Below are 20,644 nucleotides of genomic sequence, written 5' to 3'. Positions count from 1 at the left end.
CACTGTCTGTCATTGAAAGAGAATCATCTTACATCTTATGGTTTTTACCTTCTCTTACCTGGGTCCACAGCCATGTGAAAACCCACTGTCGGTCATCGAAAGAGAAGCATCTTACGCCTTGGGATTCTTTACATCTCTTCTTCCTGGGTCCACTGTCAGTAATCAGAAAGAGAGAGACTTATTAGGATCTTCAGCCATCTTTTTCCTGGGTCCACCATGGAAACTCAAGTGTCCATTGCCAGAGCTACAGAGAGCTCAGTGGAGATAGCACACATTGAATAGCCTATGTTGCCACATCACTAGTTAATAGACTCTGAATTTTAAAGATTATTGATGACAGAAGACGGAAAATGGCAGGCGCTGTACAAGTTGCCACAGAGAGCAAAGCAGAGATAACACTCATTGAATGACAGATGCCGCCACGTCTCTAATTAATATCCTCTGAAGGTTAAAGATTGTCGATGACAGAAGACAAAGGAAAAGCCAGGAAACAAAGAATGGGCATATAGTCTGAAGAAAGAAAGATCATGAAGACAATGGAATCAGGAAAGGACTGTAGTGAATAAAAGAGAGATATTTTATGCAAATCATCGTAAGTACTTCCAGACAAATCATGTTGTGTTTGTTGTGCAGTCAATTGTGTTAGCGTAAATATATTGATGTAAACGAATAAGTACCAATTCTAAGAGTAAATTTAATTCTGTATGTTAAAAACATGTTATTGTTAATTGAACTTATGCTTGAAAAGTTGATTGTTTAATGAGTTAAGAATAACTAGTAAGAATATCAGAAGTTATGTTTAGATTATAAAATAGAATTGTAGGAGATATAAAGTAGAATCTTGTAATTATCTAAGATTTGAAATTTTGTTGTGTCAGTGCTCATATGTAAATTGAATAGTGCATATAGAATTCTAGGTTTAAATAAATTGATTTGTGAGACACACTGAAACTGATTTGTCAATGCACTAGTCTGAAAATTATGAACCTGCATAAATCTGACTAATAAGGGGAAAGTATTTATGATATGCTAATTGATAAGTTAAGCCACGAAAAGTAAGAGTTAGCGTGGAATAATAACTGCTTTATCTTTGTTTATATTTCTTACACTGGCACAGTCGTTAAATATCACTGGCACAGTCTTAAATAAATAAATTCGTTAATCTACAGAGTGTGAGCAACAGTGAGAAGGCCAGAATGATAAAGTGTATTAAGAAATAACATGATGGTGCCGATAAGGTAAAGTAGATAGAATAACAACTTCATCTAGATACAATATATGTTCATCAGTCTGTCACTGATATATCTCTACTTGGAAGATATGTACCCTTGAGTAGTCTCCCAGTAACTCAGTTATTTTGTCTGTCACCAAGTTATCATTGTTACTCATGGTAGTGAGATGTCAATTACAAAATTATCTTTCCATAGTTATTCTTCCTTTTATTGGTGAATGTAGCAGAAGAACTTTCAATTTCCTTTGGCCTGCTTGGTGATTTCCTGTCATAATCTGATTTTATATTCCTGAGTTTGCAGATCACCTTTCTCCCTATATACTTTCCTGATTATGATTTATTTATTTTTGTATTATTCTTATTATTATTATTGTAATGCCTCCAAAGAGATATTGTGGGAAGGCACATTCCACTACATAACTCACTGTCTCCTCCGCTTATTAATTCCTCCAACTACGCAATGACACTATTACCATCAACAAATAATGCCATCCACCACCAATAGTATTTTGTGTTTGTAAATTTTTCTTGTGTTCTCCTGGCTGATTGCCTATATGCAGGATGAAAAACCTGAGTTTCCAGGAGAAAGAAATCTGCTACTCGATATGAGATCAGCTAATTCACCTTCAATTGATAAAGCCCATATAAAATCCTCCCGTCATGAAGAGAATTGAGCTCAGGTCTTTTCCAATTGTGAAGGGCTTCTAGAGCAGGATTTCTAGACTATGTAAAAAATACTTTAGCCTACCACCTACTGATGTGCCATAGGTTTGAAACCTTTCATGGCCAGAAGACTCAAAAAAACTTAAAGTAAGTCCTTCCATCCATCAAATTCATCCCCATATGTCCACAAAAAAGAGTTACTGGAAGAAGTGAGAAGAACACTGAGATAGTAACTGGGAGTAAGCTACTTCAGTATGATAATAACAAGTTGAGAAGAAGGAGGGCTATGGTTGCAAATGAAAATGATACCATTCTTTCTGCGTCGATTGTGCAGAAAGAATGGTACTTCATCTCAACTTGTTTCTGTCATATTGTGGCCTCTTACTCAGTCTTTACTCTTGTCTTTTTTCACTTCAGTTTGAGATGAAGTTCCCATGGGAGATGATTTCATTGTTTGAACTGCAGAAAATTAAACTCCGGAGATAATATTCAAAGTCATAGTTATCAAAATTTGAGAAGTAATAAAATCAGAAAATGATTGCAACAAAGTGTGGCAATGAAAATTTGAGCCATAGTACGCAAAAAAGAGGCGATTATAGGTTTGGCATTTTCTGACATGGGATGTCAGATCTGATGAATGCAGAAGTACCCTTGATGATGGAAGAAATCATAGAGGATATTCCACTAGAAGAAAGAGTGTCATAAGTTCATTTCTAGTCGCAAACTAGAGGAATTTTTACTAAGCCTTTTTTCAACCTGTTCCCGGGTTAATCATTCTCTGGCATGGGCAAGAGAATGATTAACAGTTTCTTGAGTTTCTCCTGGAAACTCAAGAAAATCAACTGTAGAATCCATACTATTTTCAAATAGTAAACAAAAAGTTGGGTCTAGGAACCATGAGATGGTACTTATCAGCTGCCTCTCTTCACCAGATAGCATATATATAGTGTTAGTCTTGTGAAATCTCTCATGATATGTGACTTTGTAACTTATCATGTTTGTTGTTACATGTATTTTTGTTTAGGAGAATGTACTTAGAATAATGTTAATTTTTGTAATAATATTTTGAGCCATTATTAAAATAATGTGGCTCATGACATCATCATGTAATGATATTAACTCATGTTAATTCAGTAAGTCTAATTACAAAAATAGTGAAGAATTCCAGGAATTGTCTTAGATGTAAATTTCCAAAGACGCACGAAGAATGTCATCATGTCCGAAGGTCAATACGTGACCATTTTCGATAGACGTGCATGCACACAAGGGAAGTCCAAGTGTATATAAGACAGGTCGTTGAGAAGAAAATTGGTCTTTCGTTTTCTAAGCCTTCTCTTACCTGGGTCTGCGAGCATGTAAGGTTGTTGTTGGGAATTGAAAGAGAAGAAAGTTTGTCTTAGGGTTCTGAAACCTTCTCTTACCTGGGTCCACCATCATGCTAGGTTTGTTGTCAGAAATCTAAAGAGAAGTGTCATGGGTTCTGAGTCTTCTACCTAGGTCCATCACCACATAAGAAGTATTATGTTGATCATCTTGAAAGGAAGGAGCTGTATACTGCCACCAAGTTAAGGATACTATAGGACAAAGACAGAGTCAACGTCTCGGACAAAGAAGAAATTTAGCGGGAAATCAGGTACAAGTCAACAAGCGGAAAGAAAGACAAGAAGGAGCACTTAACTGTGAACAAAAGGCTAATGTGAAAGAGAGTATTCAAACAAGAATTGTAAGTAGTGATAATACTGAACAAGAATGTATGTCAAGTGTCTATGTTAATGAGATAATGTATATTAATGTTGAATTAGGCTTAAACAAGGTATGCCTTATATTATTATTATTATTATTATTATTGCCCCAGACCTCATGGAGTCAAAGACTCATCTAGGAGGTCCTTTTATCACACACATAGCTCATCATACCGTGTCTTGAACACTTGCAGACACCACACTCTCAGGCAAGGCATTCCAATCATTTACAACTCTGCACGAAAAAAACCTGCCTCTCACTCCCCTACTCACACCCTCTTTATACAGTTTTCCAGGGATGACCTCTGGTTCTCCCCCGATCTCCCACTATTTTCTGTAGAACTTCTCCAGCATTGATCCTATAACAACTCCTTTCCAACTTATAGGTCTCTATCATATCTCCTCTCTTCCTCCCGTCCACCAGACTGCAAATTACATCTTCTCAATCTTTCCTCATACTCGACATTCCAAAGGTCAGAAACTACCTTACTCAATCGCCTTTGGACCCTTCCAACATCTCTTCGTCATTCTGAAAACCAGGTCACCAAATCTGGGCACAGTAGTCAATGTGTGGCCTAATCAAAGCCTTATACAATGGAACAAGAATCTCCCTACTTCTACACATCATTCCCAGAAGCCTTTGTGTTGTCTTCACAATTTTGGCTATGTGTCCCCCTAAATTTCAGATCCTTATCCACTATCACCCCCAGATCTCTTATTTCTTCCACCTCCAACAATATATCCTCACCAAGCGTAAATTCTGCATCCCATCTTTGTTTTCCAAATTTTAAAACCTTACATTTTGCAACATTGAACTCACATCCCCATTTCCATGCCCAATCACTCAATTTATTCAAGTCTACTTGTAAGGCCACAACATCTTCACTACTCTTCATGGTTTGTCCCAACTTTGCATCATCTGCAAACAACTGAATATCTCCATCCAAATCTTCACCTATATCGTTAATATACAAGTTAAACACTAATGGCCCCAAAACAGACCCCTGAGGCACTCCACTAATGACTTTCCTTTTCCTGGATATCGCTCCCCCATACACAACTTGTTGGTACTTATCAGATAGCCACTCTCCAATCCACTGCACTAATCTAATATCCAACCCCATCTGCTCTAGTTTGACGATCAATTTATCATGAGGTACTCTATCAAAAGCCTTTGCGAAATCGAAGTATATTACTGTGTATCCTTCTCCTCTGTCCAAGGAAGCAGTCACTTTATTGTAATAAGTAAGTAGATTACTAAAACATGACCTTCCTTTAGCAAATCCATGCTGTCCATCAAAGATAATACCATTGTTATCAACCCAACTCTGGATCCTAGTTCTCACATGCTTTTCCAACAACTTAACCACAACACCTGACACACAGATAGGCCTATAGTTTGATGCTTGAGTTCGATCACCTCCTTTATGAAGTGGCACAATCTTGCCCTCCTTAGGGACTTGACCAAGTGCAAGACTCTTATTAAAAAAATATGTCAGGACAGGTGTCAACTCCCTGGCACATTCCTTCAGAATACATGGTGATGTATTATCAAGTCCCACAGCCTTATTAACATATAGTTTACTCAACTCCCCATACCCCTCTTGGCTAGAGCACTTACAATCAGTCTCTCTTCCCCATCATACTGCTCTCAATCTCTCCATGAAGTCACATTCACAAGATTGAAAGACCTTTATGAATTGCTCATTAAGTATCTCCACCACACATTCTGTAACAGCTGTCTTTATACCATTTTCTCCTATCAATGTCATCCTTCCATAATCATTCTTTCTTTTTCTGGCTACATATTGAAAGAACTCCTTAGGATTCTTTTTGGCTTCATTAGCTAACTGCTGTTCATACCTCTCTTTAGCTACTCTCACCAATCAAGTCACCCTCCTTGCCTGGTCTTTGTAGACCTCACAGAATTGGTTACTTCCACTTCTCTTATGCTGCCTCCACAATGCCCTTTTTCTCTGTATTGCATGCTTAATCTCTTTAGACATTCCATCTACTAGATAGTTTTTGAAAATCTCCCAAGCTGCATTGATCTCTTTTCTGACTAACTCCTCATTCCATGCTACACCCACAAGCTGTCTCCTGAGCTCTTTATAATCCCCCCCCCCCTTGTAGTTCCACATATACCCTTTTCTCACACTGCTGGCAACCACCCGGGTAATCACCACATGGTCACTCTCACCAATTGGTGGATGATTTGACACCTCATTTATAATTACATGCTCTGATGAGATGACCAAATCCAAGACTCTCAATCCTCACGTGCCCTCTGTTACATACTGTCTGAGGTAGTTATCCCTCAAAAACTCAAGAAACTCATTTTCTTTACTTCCAGTTGCTATCTCATCATTCCAGTCTATATTGCCATAATTAAAATCGCCCATGATGATCACCCTTTTCTTATTTGCTTGGCTAATTTGATTATACATTTCATTATCACCACCATCCACATTACCTGGTCTATAACAACATCCAACCAAGTATTTGATTCCATTCACCTCTATCTCACACCATACTGCCTCAAAACCACTAGCACTATTTCCCTCTTGTATCTCTATTTTGTATGGACATAACTCTTTCTCTATCATCAAGAGCACTCCCCCTCCCTTTTTACCCTTCTATCCTCACGAAACACATCATACCCTTCCATCTCTATTCCTGTCAGGATGTCGTCCTCTTCTAACCATGTCTCACTTATTCTGACAATCTTTTTCTGACACACAATTAATGCAACCATTTCATCTGCCTTGTTTCTTATATTTCTAGCATTTGTATACAAACACAACAGCTCATTTCTGGATCTACAGCTAGTTCCACTGATACCACTCACTCGAGGTGATCTCTCCATGCTCGACTGGGGCCATTTCCCTTTCTGCTTATTTTAAAACCCTTTTCAATTCCAACTGTTTCCTCTTGATCCCAGGTCATCCCATTTCTTTCTTGTCTACACATGCTCTCACCTCCTCTTGGAGCATCCACGTTTCTCACACTGTGTACCCCTGTCCACCCTGAGCCTCCCCATTTCTCTGCTCCTCTTGCATACCCATTCTCTCATTTTCTATACTCATACCACTCACTTCCTCATTCATAACCACCTCTTCAATCTCTCCTATCTTACTCTCCTGTTCTTCCGCATCACTTCCCACTTGATCTGATTCATTCTTTCTCTCACTCTACTCACTTCTCTACCTTCCAGCAGCAGCAGTCTCTCCATGTGATTCACACCATAACCACTCAAATGCAGTCCATCGCTCCCATACAGTTCATTTCTTCCTTCAAACTCATTCTACACATTAACAAACTGTACTCCTGTCTCCTCACACATTTAAATGTGAGTGATATTGAATGATATCCAGCATATCATTCATAATCCTTGTTCTCCGCCTCATCTCACCGCAGTCATATTCAGTTAATGTCATGCTAGATTGTGATTTAACTTAGAATTAAGGTTAGATTAGAAAGAATTTAGACTAGCAAGAGAATTGTAATGATTTTGTACATATATGTGAATGTGAATAATTCCATAATTATTTCCTTTTGACTTAATTAAATGGTTTGTGAACAACACATTGCATTGATTCTGTCAATGCACTATCCTAAAATATTTGAACCACTCATATATATATATATATATATATATATATATATGAATGGGGAAAATAAATGATATCTGCTTTGTCTTTGATTTAAGATCTTATGATCTCACACTCAATATATAGGCTAACTGGCACAGTCATGAAACAAATAAATTTGTTATACTATAGAGCACGGGGAATAAGATATAGTAGAAATAGATAGATGGCAGCTACAGATAGTTAAAGCAGTTCATCCATTCCTGTATAATAAATAAAGAAAACAAGGACAAAGCAGGGTGATATAGAATAAAAAACATAATTTATATAAGTCGCACCAGCTATCTCTGATGATTACTGGTATAGATTAAAATTTCCCCTCAGTCTTAAAAAAGTTAGATAGGGCTGAAATGGCTTTGCCTACTCCCTATAGTGGAATAAAAGGTGTTACCTGATTTTTAAGTTCAGATAGATGAATTTGATAGTAGTTGTGGAAACTTGATTTGAGATTCTGTGAGAAACAACAAATCTACTCTAAATGTCTATAAGTGGCATAATACATTGCTTGTGTTAAGTCCCCCTAATAGTGAAAGTGAATGTGGAAGAGTTTTATGGAATTTTTTTTGTCTTTGTTGTACTTGTGTTTTATTATGATTTTTGTTATAAATCCATAATCTGTATAATGAGAAGGAAGAGCATCATATTTCAATATGATGCTCATGTTTTTATTATGTAATATTTATTTGGAGGCACCAGCGCCATTGTAATGATTATTTATTTTTATTTTGTTATTAGTAGAGATGATCCTAAAAACTATAGAGGTATAAGTATACTAAATTCCTGTTACAAAATATATAACAGAATTTTAAATAGCAAACTAATGATATATTCCAAAAACGTTATTTTAGAAAAGTACGATCATATACACACCCAGCCTTTTGCCTAAAATTAGTAATAGAGAAAAGAAGAGAATACAATTTAGAAACACGTATTGCATTTATTGACTTTGAAAAAGCATTTCATCAAGTTAAAATAATCATTTTATTTAACATATTAAAAGAAAGACAAATACCAAATAATATCCTAAAAGCTATCATAAGTATATATGAAAATAATCAAATACAAATAAGATTAAATCATGAGCTATCATATGCAAGAGAGACAAACCAAGGGGTCCAACAAGGATGTCCCCTCTCAGCAACTCTTTTTAATATTTACTTAAATGAAATAATAATAAAAATGGAATAAAAATTTCCATCAAAGCATTAAACTTTCTCCTACTGTGAACTTAAACACTCTCCTTTTTGCCGACAACCAAATAATAATTACAAATTCTGGAGATAACTTACAGAAAGCTATTTTAGATCTAAATGAGATAGCTAAAGATTATGGTATGATAATATCAACAGAAAAATCAAAAACTATGGCCTTTAAAGGGCAAGATCCAGTAAGAACTAAAATAGTAATAGATAACAAGATCTTAGAACAGGTGAATTCATTTAACTACCTAGGATGTATGATCACATGTGAAAATGAAAAAGATATAAACCTAAAAATTGCAAAATATTTAAAAATAACAGGTGTAATTAATTCTATTTTTAAAAAAAACCAGACTAAAAGTATGTATGCAATACATTAGCCCTACCAGTCTTATTGTATGGAAGTGAAATCTGGACAATAAAACAAAAAGACAAAGATTAATAACAGCAGAAATGAAGTTTATGAGAAAAACTGCAAAGTATAATCTATTTGATCATAAAAATAAAGAAGAAATTATGAAAGAATTAAACCAAGAATCAGTAATAGAAAAAATTAAAAAATTAAACATAAATGGATGGAACACATTCAAATAATGAAAACAGAAAGATTACCAAAACAAGCCTTAAAGTACAAGCCATTAGGAAAAAAAAAACCAGGACGTCCTCTTAAAAGATTCAACGATGATTTCTAAGGCTAGTACAGGTGACACTAGGCTTAAATCCTTAATATGCATGACGATGATGATTTTGTTATTATGTCGAACCGTGTCACTTGTAATTTAAAAAAGGATTTAAAAAACAAAGATTTGTAATTGTCTTTGTTTTCTAGTTACTCTTATCTTTTATGAATCCCCCCCCCCCACACACACACCCTTATATTGATATCTGTGTCTGCTTGAGTTTAAGTTAAATTCCTTCGGAGACGGTAACCTCTATCTTTGCCTAAAACAGTCTAATCTTAAAACTCACATCTGATACTATAACTTGACCTTAGTCTGTCTCTAATCCACTTAACCTATTACTCCCACCCCCTCAACATCGTAAGGTATATCCTATTTAGAATGCTAATGTTCATGTTGAATTAGTCCTTGAAAAATTTATATTAGGTAACGACTGCACCATCAAGGACATGTACATTTTTTTTATCCTTTACAAACATGAGAATTTTTCTGTTAAGCACATATAAGAACCCTTTGTTCATTAATCTCAAACAACTCTGAATTGTACAGTCATGGCAGTTACTTTACTTTGTTCACACAGGTCCAATTAGTTTTTTTATGAGAACAGTTGCATTGGATAACAAAGATCTGGCAAGCTATTTACAAAACAAAACATGTTTATTTTAATTAAGACAAACATTTTTACAAACAGCAATGGACATATCACATACGTGAATCTCAATTTATCAAGTAAAGCTAATCACTTGTAAAGCTAATCAGATGTTAAATCTGGTGTCAGACAAGGATGTACATTATCCCCCTCTCTTATTCATTATCTATATGGATCACATTATGAAGGAAAGTGGTATTAAACTTGATATCAAAATTGGAGGTGTTAATCTCAGCTTTTTGCTTTATGTGGATGATGTTATACTTCTAAATAAATCTGCAACAAGTCTGCAAGATTCCATGACTAAATTGAATAAATGTTGTAATAGATATGGTATGAAAGTCGGCATTAAAAAGACAAACACAATGAAAATAGGCAGAAACATTGAAAATATCAACTGCATTGTGAATGGAGAACTTATAGAACAAGTAAAACATTTCAGCTACTTAGGCACGATTTTAAGTGAAGATGGTAAATTAAATATGAAAATAGACAACAGAATCAGCAAAGCTGTATGGTAGGAAGTCAACTGAATAAATTTATATGGAATAAGAGAGAAATTTGCCAAAACACTAAATTAGCTGTATACAAGACAGTGTTGTTCAAACCAATTTTAACTTATGAATCTGAGAGCTGGGTTAGAAGTAAAACACTTGACCAAAGACTAGAGACCGCAGATATGAGAGTCCTGAGAAAGATTAGGGGCATGAACAGATGGCATCAATGGCAATATCATATTAAAAATGAGGATATTAGGAAATAACTTGATATTGTCAGCATCCAGGAATGCGTTAGCAGAGCTAATCTCAGGTGGTATGTTTCCTTTTCCATTCTTAAGCAGAATGGAAAAGGAAAGATTAGCAAAACAAGTGTTCTCTGCCAGGTTGGCAGGAAAAAGACCCAGAGGAAGACCAAGATATAGGTAGATTGATACAGTAAAAAGTGCCTTAAAAGACGGAAATATAAGACCTGATAATATTGGCATCTTGACAGGTAACAGACTGATTTGGAGGAAAATTGTAGATAGGAAGTTAGTAATGATGTAAATTTTTCATGTAGTACTATCATATCCTGTACACCCCTTGACGATATATATCAGGAATTTGATGATGATGTTGAGCTTATCACTTGAGACTTTAAACAAAGAAATCTCACATTCAACTTATTTATCATGTGAAAAGTTCATAGCTCACACAGCCTTGCATTCAATTTCATAAAAACTAAGACAAGTTATATGTAACACTTTCTATGTGTTAGTTAACACAAGCAATATGCAAACTTATACCAGTCATTTATGCATATCCAGGCTAACGCTCTGCTCTCTAACTTCCTTGCTATATACTACAATTGGTTAAACAGGACTAGCATCGATTATCTACAACAATCTTGGACATTAACACAGAGCAATCTACTTACTAGCTCTCAGTACCTTGTCAAGTCCTGATGTTTTCGAGGGGTATATCGGCGAGTTCTGCTAGTTTCTTCTTCATTCTTGCGAAACGATTGTGATCAGGTACTATTCGTCACTTACAAGTTCTCTCCCTTGGAAAAGTAATATAGTTCTTCAGCGATGATAGGAACTGCTCTGGTTGCAGCATATCAGCATGCACATGGGTCGGTAGTTTTGCTGAAGAATATCTCAGATGGTTCCTTTGAATACAGCCTTTCCTAACTCTCCCTCCCCCCTTGCACTGGGGTCACCTACCAATGAACTTCCCAGGATTCTCCGGATGACTCCTCGAGGGACTCCCTACTCTTCTCCTCCCAAGACTCCAGAAAAATTTGGAAAAATGTCCTTTCGCCTGCAATAATGGCCTTTCATATCATTCGACATCCCTTGTCCCACCATCCAAACTTCCCGGAGTTTCCTGCGTATGCTTACTTGAGGTCTTGGCAGCAAAGTTCCTATATTTCAGTGACTTTGGAGATTATTGTTCACCTTCACCTTCTAGCATAATCCTGTCTAATCCTTTTAGTTACATATACTTGTAGTTTTACATTCAGTTATTTTCCCTATGTAAAATTGATTTAGGTAAAAAAAAAATTTGTTTTTATTTCACTATAAGAGATTTTACAATTACATATGCATTTTATGTCTGTTGCTAATATTAAGAGATGGATGCAGGCTTGTATAGAAAATGCAGCATTTTTTTATTTACAGGCATTATATTTTATTCAGAATTTACTTATCCGCTTATCTTAATTGTTGAGCTAAAATTGCCTTTTGGTCGATAATCTTTGTCAAAAACTTTCGTCACTTTATCAAGTGATAATCACTTGATGTATTATGCTGAATATTTTCAATATGTGCTCATCACATAAATACTTGATTCCAGTACATGCATATTAGTAGCCATATTGGTATGTAATATTCCTTCAGAAATATGTCACTACATGATGTATTTCTGAACATGTACTAGTAACAAGGACAGACCATAAAATAATTTTAATAAAAGAAAGTTCTACTTTAGTTATAAATATTTTATTTATGTGATAAAGAAGTGCTAAAAATCTTCTAGCATAATAATTTGTGCTCCATTTCATCTGTTTGCATGCTGTGAAGCAGAATTTACTAATCCTAAATTATAATATTACAGTCTGTAATATTAATTTCATATTTCTGCTATACTTATTTTTAAATTAATAAATAGGTCATTTTGCTTTTCTTTCAGGTAGATGTATTTTGTACTGGCAGAATACTTCCAGAGAACCATTGTTTAAAAAGGGTTTGGCTTTCATTTTGGAAAGATCAGGTATTTCTTGAATTTCTTTGAATTTCCTTTTACTACATCCATTCACAAAAATGAGAAAAACCAGTTAGATATGTTATAATGTGAAGCATTTAATTGCATTGCTGGAATATCCCTTCATAATATTTGATCTGTAATCATGCGCAGTATAAAGTTTTTAATGTCAACAAGTTTTTTATAATACACCAAAAGATGGATATGTAAGAAAGTTGCATCCTCAGTAGAAAAGCTACTTGTTGCATACAAGATACAAAAAGTAAATGACTTGTTGAACCACAAAGCCATTTCATACTTCATACCTTTTTGGATAAGCAAACAGGCTACCATCAAGGGAAGCATCTACCTTTCAGCATTCTAATATTATAGGAGAGGAGATTGAGAGGAACTTTCATTACTGAAACATCTTATTGTGCTACTATTTTCACAAAATTCAATTTAGTTTGAAAAAGAGTCAAGTAATCGAATCTCCCTTACTTACTTACAGTATTTAGAAGCATGAATTAATGAGTTAAAATATAGATTTCTCAATAGCATATCAGCTATAGAAAGTATTTCCTTCTTATTGAAAATAAGTAGCCTTCTCATTGTACTAATACTAATTTTTGATCATTTAACGTCACTTAATATTACTTCATTATCTTGTATTCTTAATCAGTAATGCAAACTGTAATATGCAAATACTATGACTTATGCTTAAAAAAGCATTTCAAAGGTTTCATGTATGCTTCAGCTTTGAGTTGAATCATTATAATTTGTTTATTAAAATGACTTACATAACATGTTTCATAATAGTTGCGGTTTTCCTTGGTATATTATAACTCATTAGACACTATCATAGCAAAATCATTTCCATTTTTTAGTTGTTTTTTTTTTTTTTTTTTTTGCAAATGATGACTACCTCTACAGCTTCTTTATTCTTGTCCCCCATCCCAATTTCAAAGTGGAATGCAGATTTGTCCTAATCTGCCATTTGAGAATGGGCAGAGATATAGTATGCTAGTCCAGATTTTGCCTTTCTTATTGCATGCCATCATTGAAATGTTCATATTATTTGAATAATAGGAACTGTTCAGTTTCTGTCAAATACAGAATATGATATAAACATCACATTCTGTACACTCTTGATTTTTCCTGTAGTAAATTAGGTAAGAGAGACCTATTAATGACTTGTACCTCTCTCTCTCAGTCCACTAGTAGAACTGTTTTATATGTATACAAGAAATACTCATTTTTTGCAAACATTCCATCTAATGATAATATAAAACCATAAGATTGATGAACAGGCTATTTCTCTTGTCTCTATGGATTTTCTATAGTAAGGAAACAAGAAACGGTTTACTTTTGTGAATTTAGAGAAATAAGAATCCCTTCTCCTGATTCTCAAGAGAGTATTGATCAGATATTATTGTTGGGAAATTAGTAATGATATCAACATATCATGTAGTGTTGTCATAGTATCCTTCACACTTCCTTAAATGTAGATCTTTTTTAATGTAGTTATTAGATTTTTTTATTTATTCATATGAAGTTTCCTCCCCCGTCCCTATTGGGGCGAGTTGAGCCCCCTCATGGGGGGGCTAAGTATTTATGGCTGTAGATCCGTGTGTTCACAAGGCCGGTTTGCCTGCTTGCGGGATGAAAAACCCCAGATAAACTGGGGGGGAAAACCTCTCCATGCCCAAGACCGGCTAACTTGGCTATGGCTGAGGAAGATCCTTAAGCTCCTCACATTGGTGACGGGAATCGAGTCCAGGACACTCCTCCAGGCATATGGTTGTGAAGTGCAAAGCCACTGGGCTAACTGCACGGACTATATATTAGATAATTGATGATGATGATTGCAAAAATATTGACTTCAGTGGAGTAACTTCTTGACTTTAACCCACACCGAGCTTTAGTGAACCCCTTGGGACTCACTGACAATTGTAATGGGTATTCTTCATCATGGTTAGCTGAGTGGATAGTGTATCCACACTCCAACCAACAGGCTGTGGGTTCAAATCCCACTCTGGGCATGGATGTTTGTGAATCTCTTTAGGTTGCAGATGAATTTCATTGTCTAATGAGACCACCACTCTGCTTACTGGAAGCATGAAGTGGCTTGAAAAGTTCTATGTTTCTACAGAGCAGGATTCCCAGGTTATCTATCTCTTAGTCCAATCCTAGTATTGATGTTACTCTGTGTAGGATTCATGTTAAAAATAAATAAATAACATAAGTAATAACTGAAGGACATTACTTATCTTCATTTTGACTTTTGTATTTTTAAAGCAAATTCATAGTAGGAATCAACTTAAGAACATAAATAAATGCATCAAAATTTTTGTAGCTATAGCAACAAGAGATATGAGGTAAAAATTGGGAGAGGGAAGTGGTAATTCAAGATAAACCAGTATGCAACAGCAAACAGAAGTTGATTGCTATGGTAGCATCATTTTTAAAGTGCACTCTGCTGCTCAAAGAAAAGAAAGAACTCATAAATACCTATTGAAATAGCCAATTGGTAAAGTCTGAGACATGGTTTTTGTTTTTTAAGTCATCATCATCATATAGTGTGGATGATGAATTGTATAGTGCTAAGTAGTGATAGAGTGGCCTCATGTGTTTATGTAATAATAATAATAACAACTTGCAAGGGCAATTTATATAGAAATGTTTAAGGAATATTTGGAGAAAACAGCAAAGCTAATAATAATGGAAAGCACCTGTCTCTGTTCAGGATGGACTAGTCATCATTAACACCATGTTCCCAGCATATGAAAAGGACACAAGAAATAATGTCCTACTTATTATATAATTGTTAATAGCATTATCTTCAGACTGGTTCAGAATACAAGAGTATATGACGCAAAATACAGGGTGTTCGGGATAAATTTGACATATTTATAATTAATTATATTTTTCCGTAAGTTACATGTATTAACACACACTTCTCTTCATTTAAAAGGTTGGACCCTTCTTCATTCATATACAAGATGTCAGAAAGGATGGATAGCTGGAACCCACCTGAATCATGGAAGAGAATAACTTGTATCATGATGATTCGTGCCGGCCATCAAAATAAGGATATTTCGACTGCTGCCCAATGCTCCCTGAATACAGTAAAAACAATCAGGCATGAACTAGAGACTTGCAATGGTGACTACGAGGATGTAGCAAGAAGAAAGATCCCTAGCAGACGATCTGATTGCGTTCGTACAGCAGAATTCCTCGCAAATCTGCAGGAACAGGTGTTGAAGATCCCTGGCATTGGAATTCGGGCTTTGTCACGTGAAATGAATGTTGCAGCCTCTACTATGAAGCTTGCACTCAATGAAGACCTCCGCTACTACTCATACAAGCGCCGCAAAGGTCAGCTGCTTACAGAAAAGGCCCGTGAAAAACGTTTGATAAACGCGAAGAAACTTCTAAGCAAAGTGAAACATCCTGCGGAACCACAAACAATCTGGTTCTTTTCCGATGAGAAAAACTTTTGCCAGGATCAAAAACACAACACGCAGAATAACAGATGGCTTGCATACAGTACAAAGGACATTCCTCGTGTAATGCAGACTAAATTTCCCCAAACTGTGATGGTTTTCGGATGTGTATCCTCTGAAGGCAATGTGATGCCTCCGCATTTTTTCCAAGAGGGCCTCAGGTTGACTTCAGATGGCTACGTGGAGTTGCTAAACACTGTAGTCAAGCCCTGGATAACAAGGGTAGCCAATGGTAGGTCGTATGTATGGCAGCAGGATTCGGCCCCTTGCCACACCTCTGGGAAAAGTCAAAAATGGTTGTCTGAAAATTTCTACGACTTCACCAGTCCAAATGTTTGGCCTCCAAACTCCCCAGACCTTAACCCCATGGATTATTTTGTATGGGGCGCAGTTGAAAAAGACACCAATCGCACTTCCAGTAATACAAAAGCCCAGTTAATGGATAAAATTAAAACAGTTTTTGCGGCCCTTCCCAGGGAGACTGTAGCATCAGCTTGTTCGAGGTTCCGAAGCAGGATTGAAGCTGTGATCGATGCTAATGGTGGTTATTTTGAGTAAATCTTGTTGATAGTATTGTAATTAACTCTGCCTGTAATGTTTTTTGTCAATTCATTAAATTTAATAGATACAAAGAAGATTTTCTTTTTCCTTACGAAACTGTCAAATTTATCCCGAACACCCTGTATATTCTAGTAGCAAGGCTTATACATTGGTCATACATAACTGGTAATTAGCTTACGGAATTAACGCATATAAAGGATATTAATTAAAGGCAACTTTAATGAATAACTTCAATTTTTCAGCGTCACGTTGCCATCTTCAGGAACGTAAAAATATGGTATGTGCACGCAGGCACTAACAAAAGCAAATGAGGAAGAAGGCAAGAAACTAATATTGTTCCTAAAGTCCTTATGGTGCCCCCTGCGGGCTAATTTGGTTGTCTTGGCCATTGGGCTGAAGTTCTCATAATGTAAGTCTCCCAAATTTGGATTAGTTTCATGCACCCAAATTTGTTGAGGTTTCATTTTTTAGAGCTGCTGATGATTCCTTGAATAATCTTTCGTACTTAAACTTGCTTAGGTGTATTATTTTAGTTTTCTTCCAACGAATTCTATGGTGGGTATCTAAGGCATGGTCTGCCAGCCCAGAGTGGCTGTACTGGTGAAACCAGATGTAGTCTTTGTGTTCTGAAATCCTGATATTTGCTGTCTTGCCTGTTTGGTCTCTTGCAGCCGCAAATTGTCCTACTTTGGCCAAACAGGCAGGACAGCAAATATCAGGATTTCAGAACACAAAGACTACATCTGGTTTCACCAGTACAGCCACTCTGGGCTGGCAGACCATGCCTTAGATACCCACCATCGAATTCGTTGGAAGAAAACTAAAATAATACACCTAAGCAAGTTTAAGAAGTTGTTAATTCCGTAAGCTAATTACCAGTGATGCAAAATATAAAGTGATCTGAAAAGAGAACTTTTCAGACCATCTTCGTAATTTGGTGTAGTACTAGCATCACATCTCTATCATGTTCAAGATACATATCAGGAATTGATGATGAAAAACTTGGGGGGTGGGGACTGTACACTGAAAATAGGGAACATAGGAATTTGCAGTAAATCATAACATTGAGAATCGAACACATTCGATTCAAAGACACAGATGATGGACAGATGGCATTCACATGTCAGCCTCACAATTCTTGGCTTTGATCACACAGCTGATGTGTATTCACATGTCAGCTTCTTAATTGCCTCAATGACATAGAGGAAACATGAATGATGGACAGCTAGCTGGCATCAGATGATACTTTTATATCAGAGAAAACTATAAGAAAATACAGTATATGAAATTTGTGTATGAAAATAGAGAAACCAGCTCTTTTTGTCCAAATATTAATTCCTTATATACAAGGCAGAAAGTCTAAATTGTAGTTTGATGAAGCCACACAGACTTTAATTCCTTTCCTTTTAAAAAGTATTTTAGTTGCTAATTTTAATATCTATAACAGAAGAATGTATCAAAAGACTCCCCCAGTTAGATCTTTGATATGTATATTGTGAAGCAAAGAAATTTCTTCCATGATTGATTCTTAAAAAAAAGTCTGTCTAGAAAAACAATTGAATAACTCGTATTCACATTTCAGATACCCTAAAACATGAACCAGATACCGAAATATTAAACATAAAGAATTTTCATACAGAATATGAAAAAATGACAGTGTAAAACAAGCACAAAGAAATAGAATAATACAAATATGCTAGAGTTGAAATATATCCAGTATAAAATATTGTAGATGGATTAAAAGTAAATTCAGAACTAACTAAAAGAAAAGCATGCTGCAGAGAATGGATTAATTTTTCCTACAGTAAATTCATGTTAAACAAAAACCAGTATAAATGACTTTGGATCCGTTTGGTTTGGAAAATAACATTCATTTTCTTAAGTAACCTTCAAATTTGGTTCAAGTCTTAATACTTACTGCTGTAGTGAAACAGAGCACATCAGTTTAAATTAATTACTAGCCACTTTACTGAAATAAATAATGGAAGTAGTCAGTCTTCTCAGGAACTTAAAGAAAATGACATCATTATGAACCAAGGAACCAAGGTTTTATTAGGAACCAAGCTACATGCTCTGGCTCTGTATACCGGTAAATAAATCTATGTAGTTAATTAATCCTTTTCCCTAGCTGACCTCTATTGATAAAAAAAAATAATAATAATAATAAAAAAAAATTAAAAAAATATATATATATAAATTAATTAAAATAAATAAATAAATACAACTACAATAAACTGCTAAAGTCCTCATGTATTAATATTCTTCTGGATTTGTACAGTTCTGATTGTTATAATATGATTTCTTTCAGTTACTGTTGAATGTTACAAACACTTCACCAGGTTGTCTTCTTGTAGTGGGATTTTCCTATGGCTAGTTTAGGTTGTTATACAGGTTGTAGATGGGTCCGCCACATTCTTGAAATGGTTAGACCATCATTTTTGTTGAGATTTCGGTTGTGTTTGAGCATTTCACATGACTCGTTAAATTTTCTCTCAAACCAGGTTTTGGTGCGGTGTAAGGACTTGGTATTTTTCCAATCAATTCTGTGGTATGTTTGGAGTGCGTGGTCAGAAAGGCTGGTTTTTCCAAAATTGGAGGTATTTATGTGTCGTTTGTGTTCATCTTGTCTGATTGGGATAGTTCACCCTGTTTCCCCTATGTATGGTATGTTACATGTGCATTGTATTTCGCATACCCTGCTACATGTGGAAGAGGATCTTTAGAAGAACTGAGTAGGTGTCTTAATTTTGTCAGGGATTTAAAGGTGGTTTTGATGTTGTATTTGTGTAGTGTTCTGTCTATTTTTTTTCAGAAATGCCTCTAAGTTAAGGAATGGCAATAGCATTCCTGAAATCTTTTTTGTTTTTACTGGTATCTTTATGGAGGATCTTGGGAATAGTTTTTTTACGGTATCCATTTTTTTATAAATATTTGGTTGATGATCTTGTATTCCTGGTTTAGAGCTTGTTCATTAGAACAAATTGTTAGAGCTCTATGTTGAAGGGTGCTTATGACACCTAGTTTTTGTGTTGGGTGGTGGTAAGAATTTTTGTATATGTATGTATCGGCCTGTGTGTGAAGGTTTGCGGTAAACTGAGAAGGAGAGACAGCCAGAGGGAAGACGTGTCACAAGTGTGTCTAGGAAAGGAAGAGAGTTGTTTTTTTCCATTTCAATGGTGAATTGGATATGTTTGTGTTGTTTGTTTAGGTGGCTAAGGAATGTATTTAGAGCTTCTCGGCCGTGGGGCCAAATGGCAAAAATATCGTCGATGCATCTGAGCCAAATTTTGGGCTTTAGACATGCTGTCTCTAGAGCACGTTGCTCAAAGTCTTCCATATAAAAGTTAGCTATTGGGTGGGGGGGGGGAACCGGTGAGCCCATGGCTGTCCCTTCTTTTTGAAGGTAAAAATTGTTTTGCCACACGAAATATCCGGAGCAGAGTATGTGGGCAAAGAGATCCGTGATGCCGTGTGGAAATGTGTTCTGTAGGAGCAAGTTAGTGTCATTGATTGGGACATTGGTGAAAAGCGAAGTTATGTCAAAGCTGACTAATAAATCTTGGTCATCGAGTGTAATGTTTTTAATTTTATTAATGAAATGTTGTGCGTTTTTTTTTATTTAGGAAGGGGACTGACCTACCAATTCCTTGAGTGTGGCCGCTAATTTTATGGCTAAGTGATAATTTGGGCTGTCAATTCCTTCAACAATTGGACGTAGTGGTGTGCCTGGTTTGTGTATTTTTGGCAGGCCATAAATTCTGGGCGCATGGGCATAATGAGGTATTAATTTTTTTGTTGTTTCTTCGGGCCATGTGTGGACGGATTTGATTAATTCAGTTGTCTTCTTTTTGTTACGTTTTGTGGGGTTGTAGTTTACCATTTCGTAGGTGTTGTGGTCCGATATCAAATGGTTCATTTTTTCAATGTATGTTGTACGGTCTAAAAGGACAGTGGCATTGCCTTTATCTGCTTTCGTGATTATAATGTCTTGGTTATTTTTTAAGGATTTAAGGGCTAGCTTTTCGGTTTTGTTTAAGTTG

General features: G+C 35.7%; 1 protein-coding gene across 5 annotated transcripts in view; it reads left to right on the top strand.

The window, feature by feature from the left end:
• LOC150107272 (polycomb group RING finger protein 1-like) overlaps positions 1-20,644 on the top strand; it is a 302,424-nt gene that overhangs the window by 265,213 nt on the left and 16,567 nt on the right. For all 5 annotated transcript variants that reach the window (XM_090391122.1, XM_090391120.1, XM_090391119.1 and 2 more), the window contains one exon: positions 12,487-12,567. In XM_090391122.1, coding sequence (XP_090247248.1) covers positions 12,487-12,567 — 81 coding nt within the window. The remainder of the gene's footprint in view (positions 1-12,486; positions 12,568-20,644) is intronic.

Source organism: Typopeltis vanoorti, chromosome 4, assembly GCF_054136105.1.
Source record: "Typopeltis vanoorti isolate ZY-2024b chromosome 4, IOZ_Tvanoo_1.0, whole genome shotgun sequence".
Lineage (NCBI taxonomy): Eukaryota > Metazoa > Arthropoda > Arachnida > Uropygi > Thelyphonidae > Typopeltis > Typopeltis vanoorti.
This window is presented reverse-complemented; position numbering and strand designations above follow the sequence as displayed.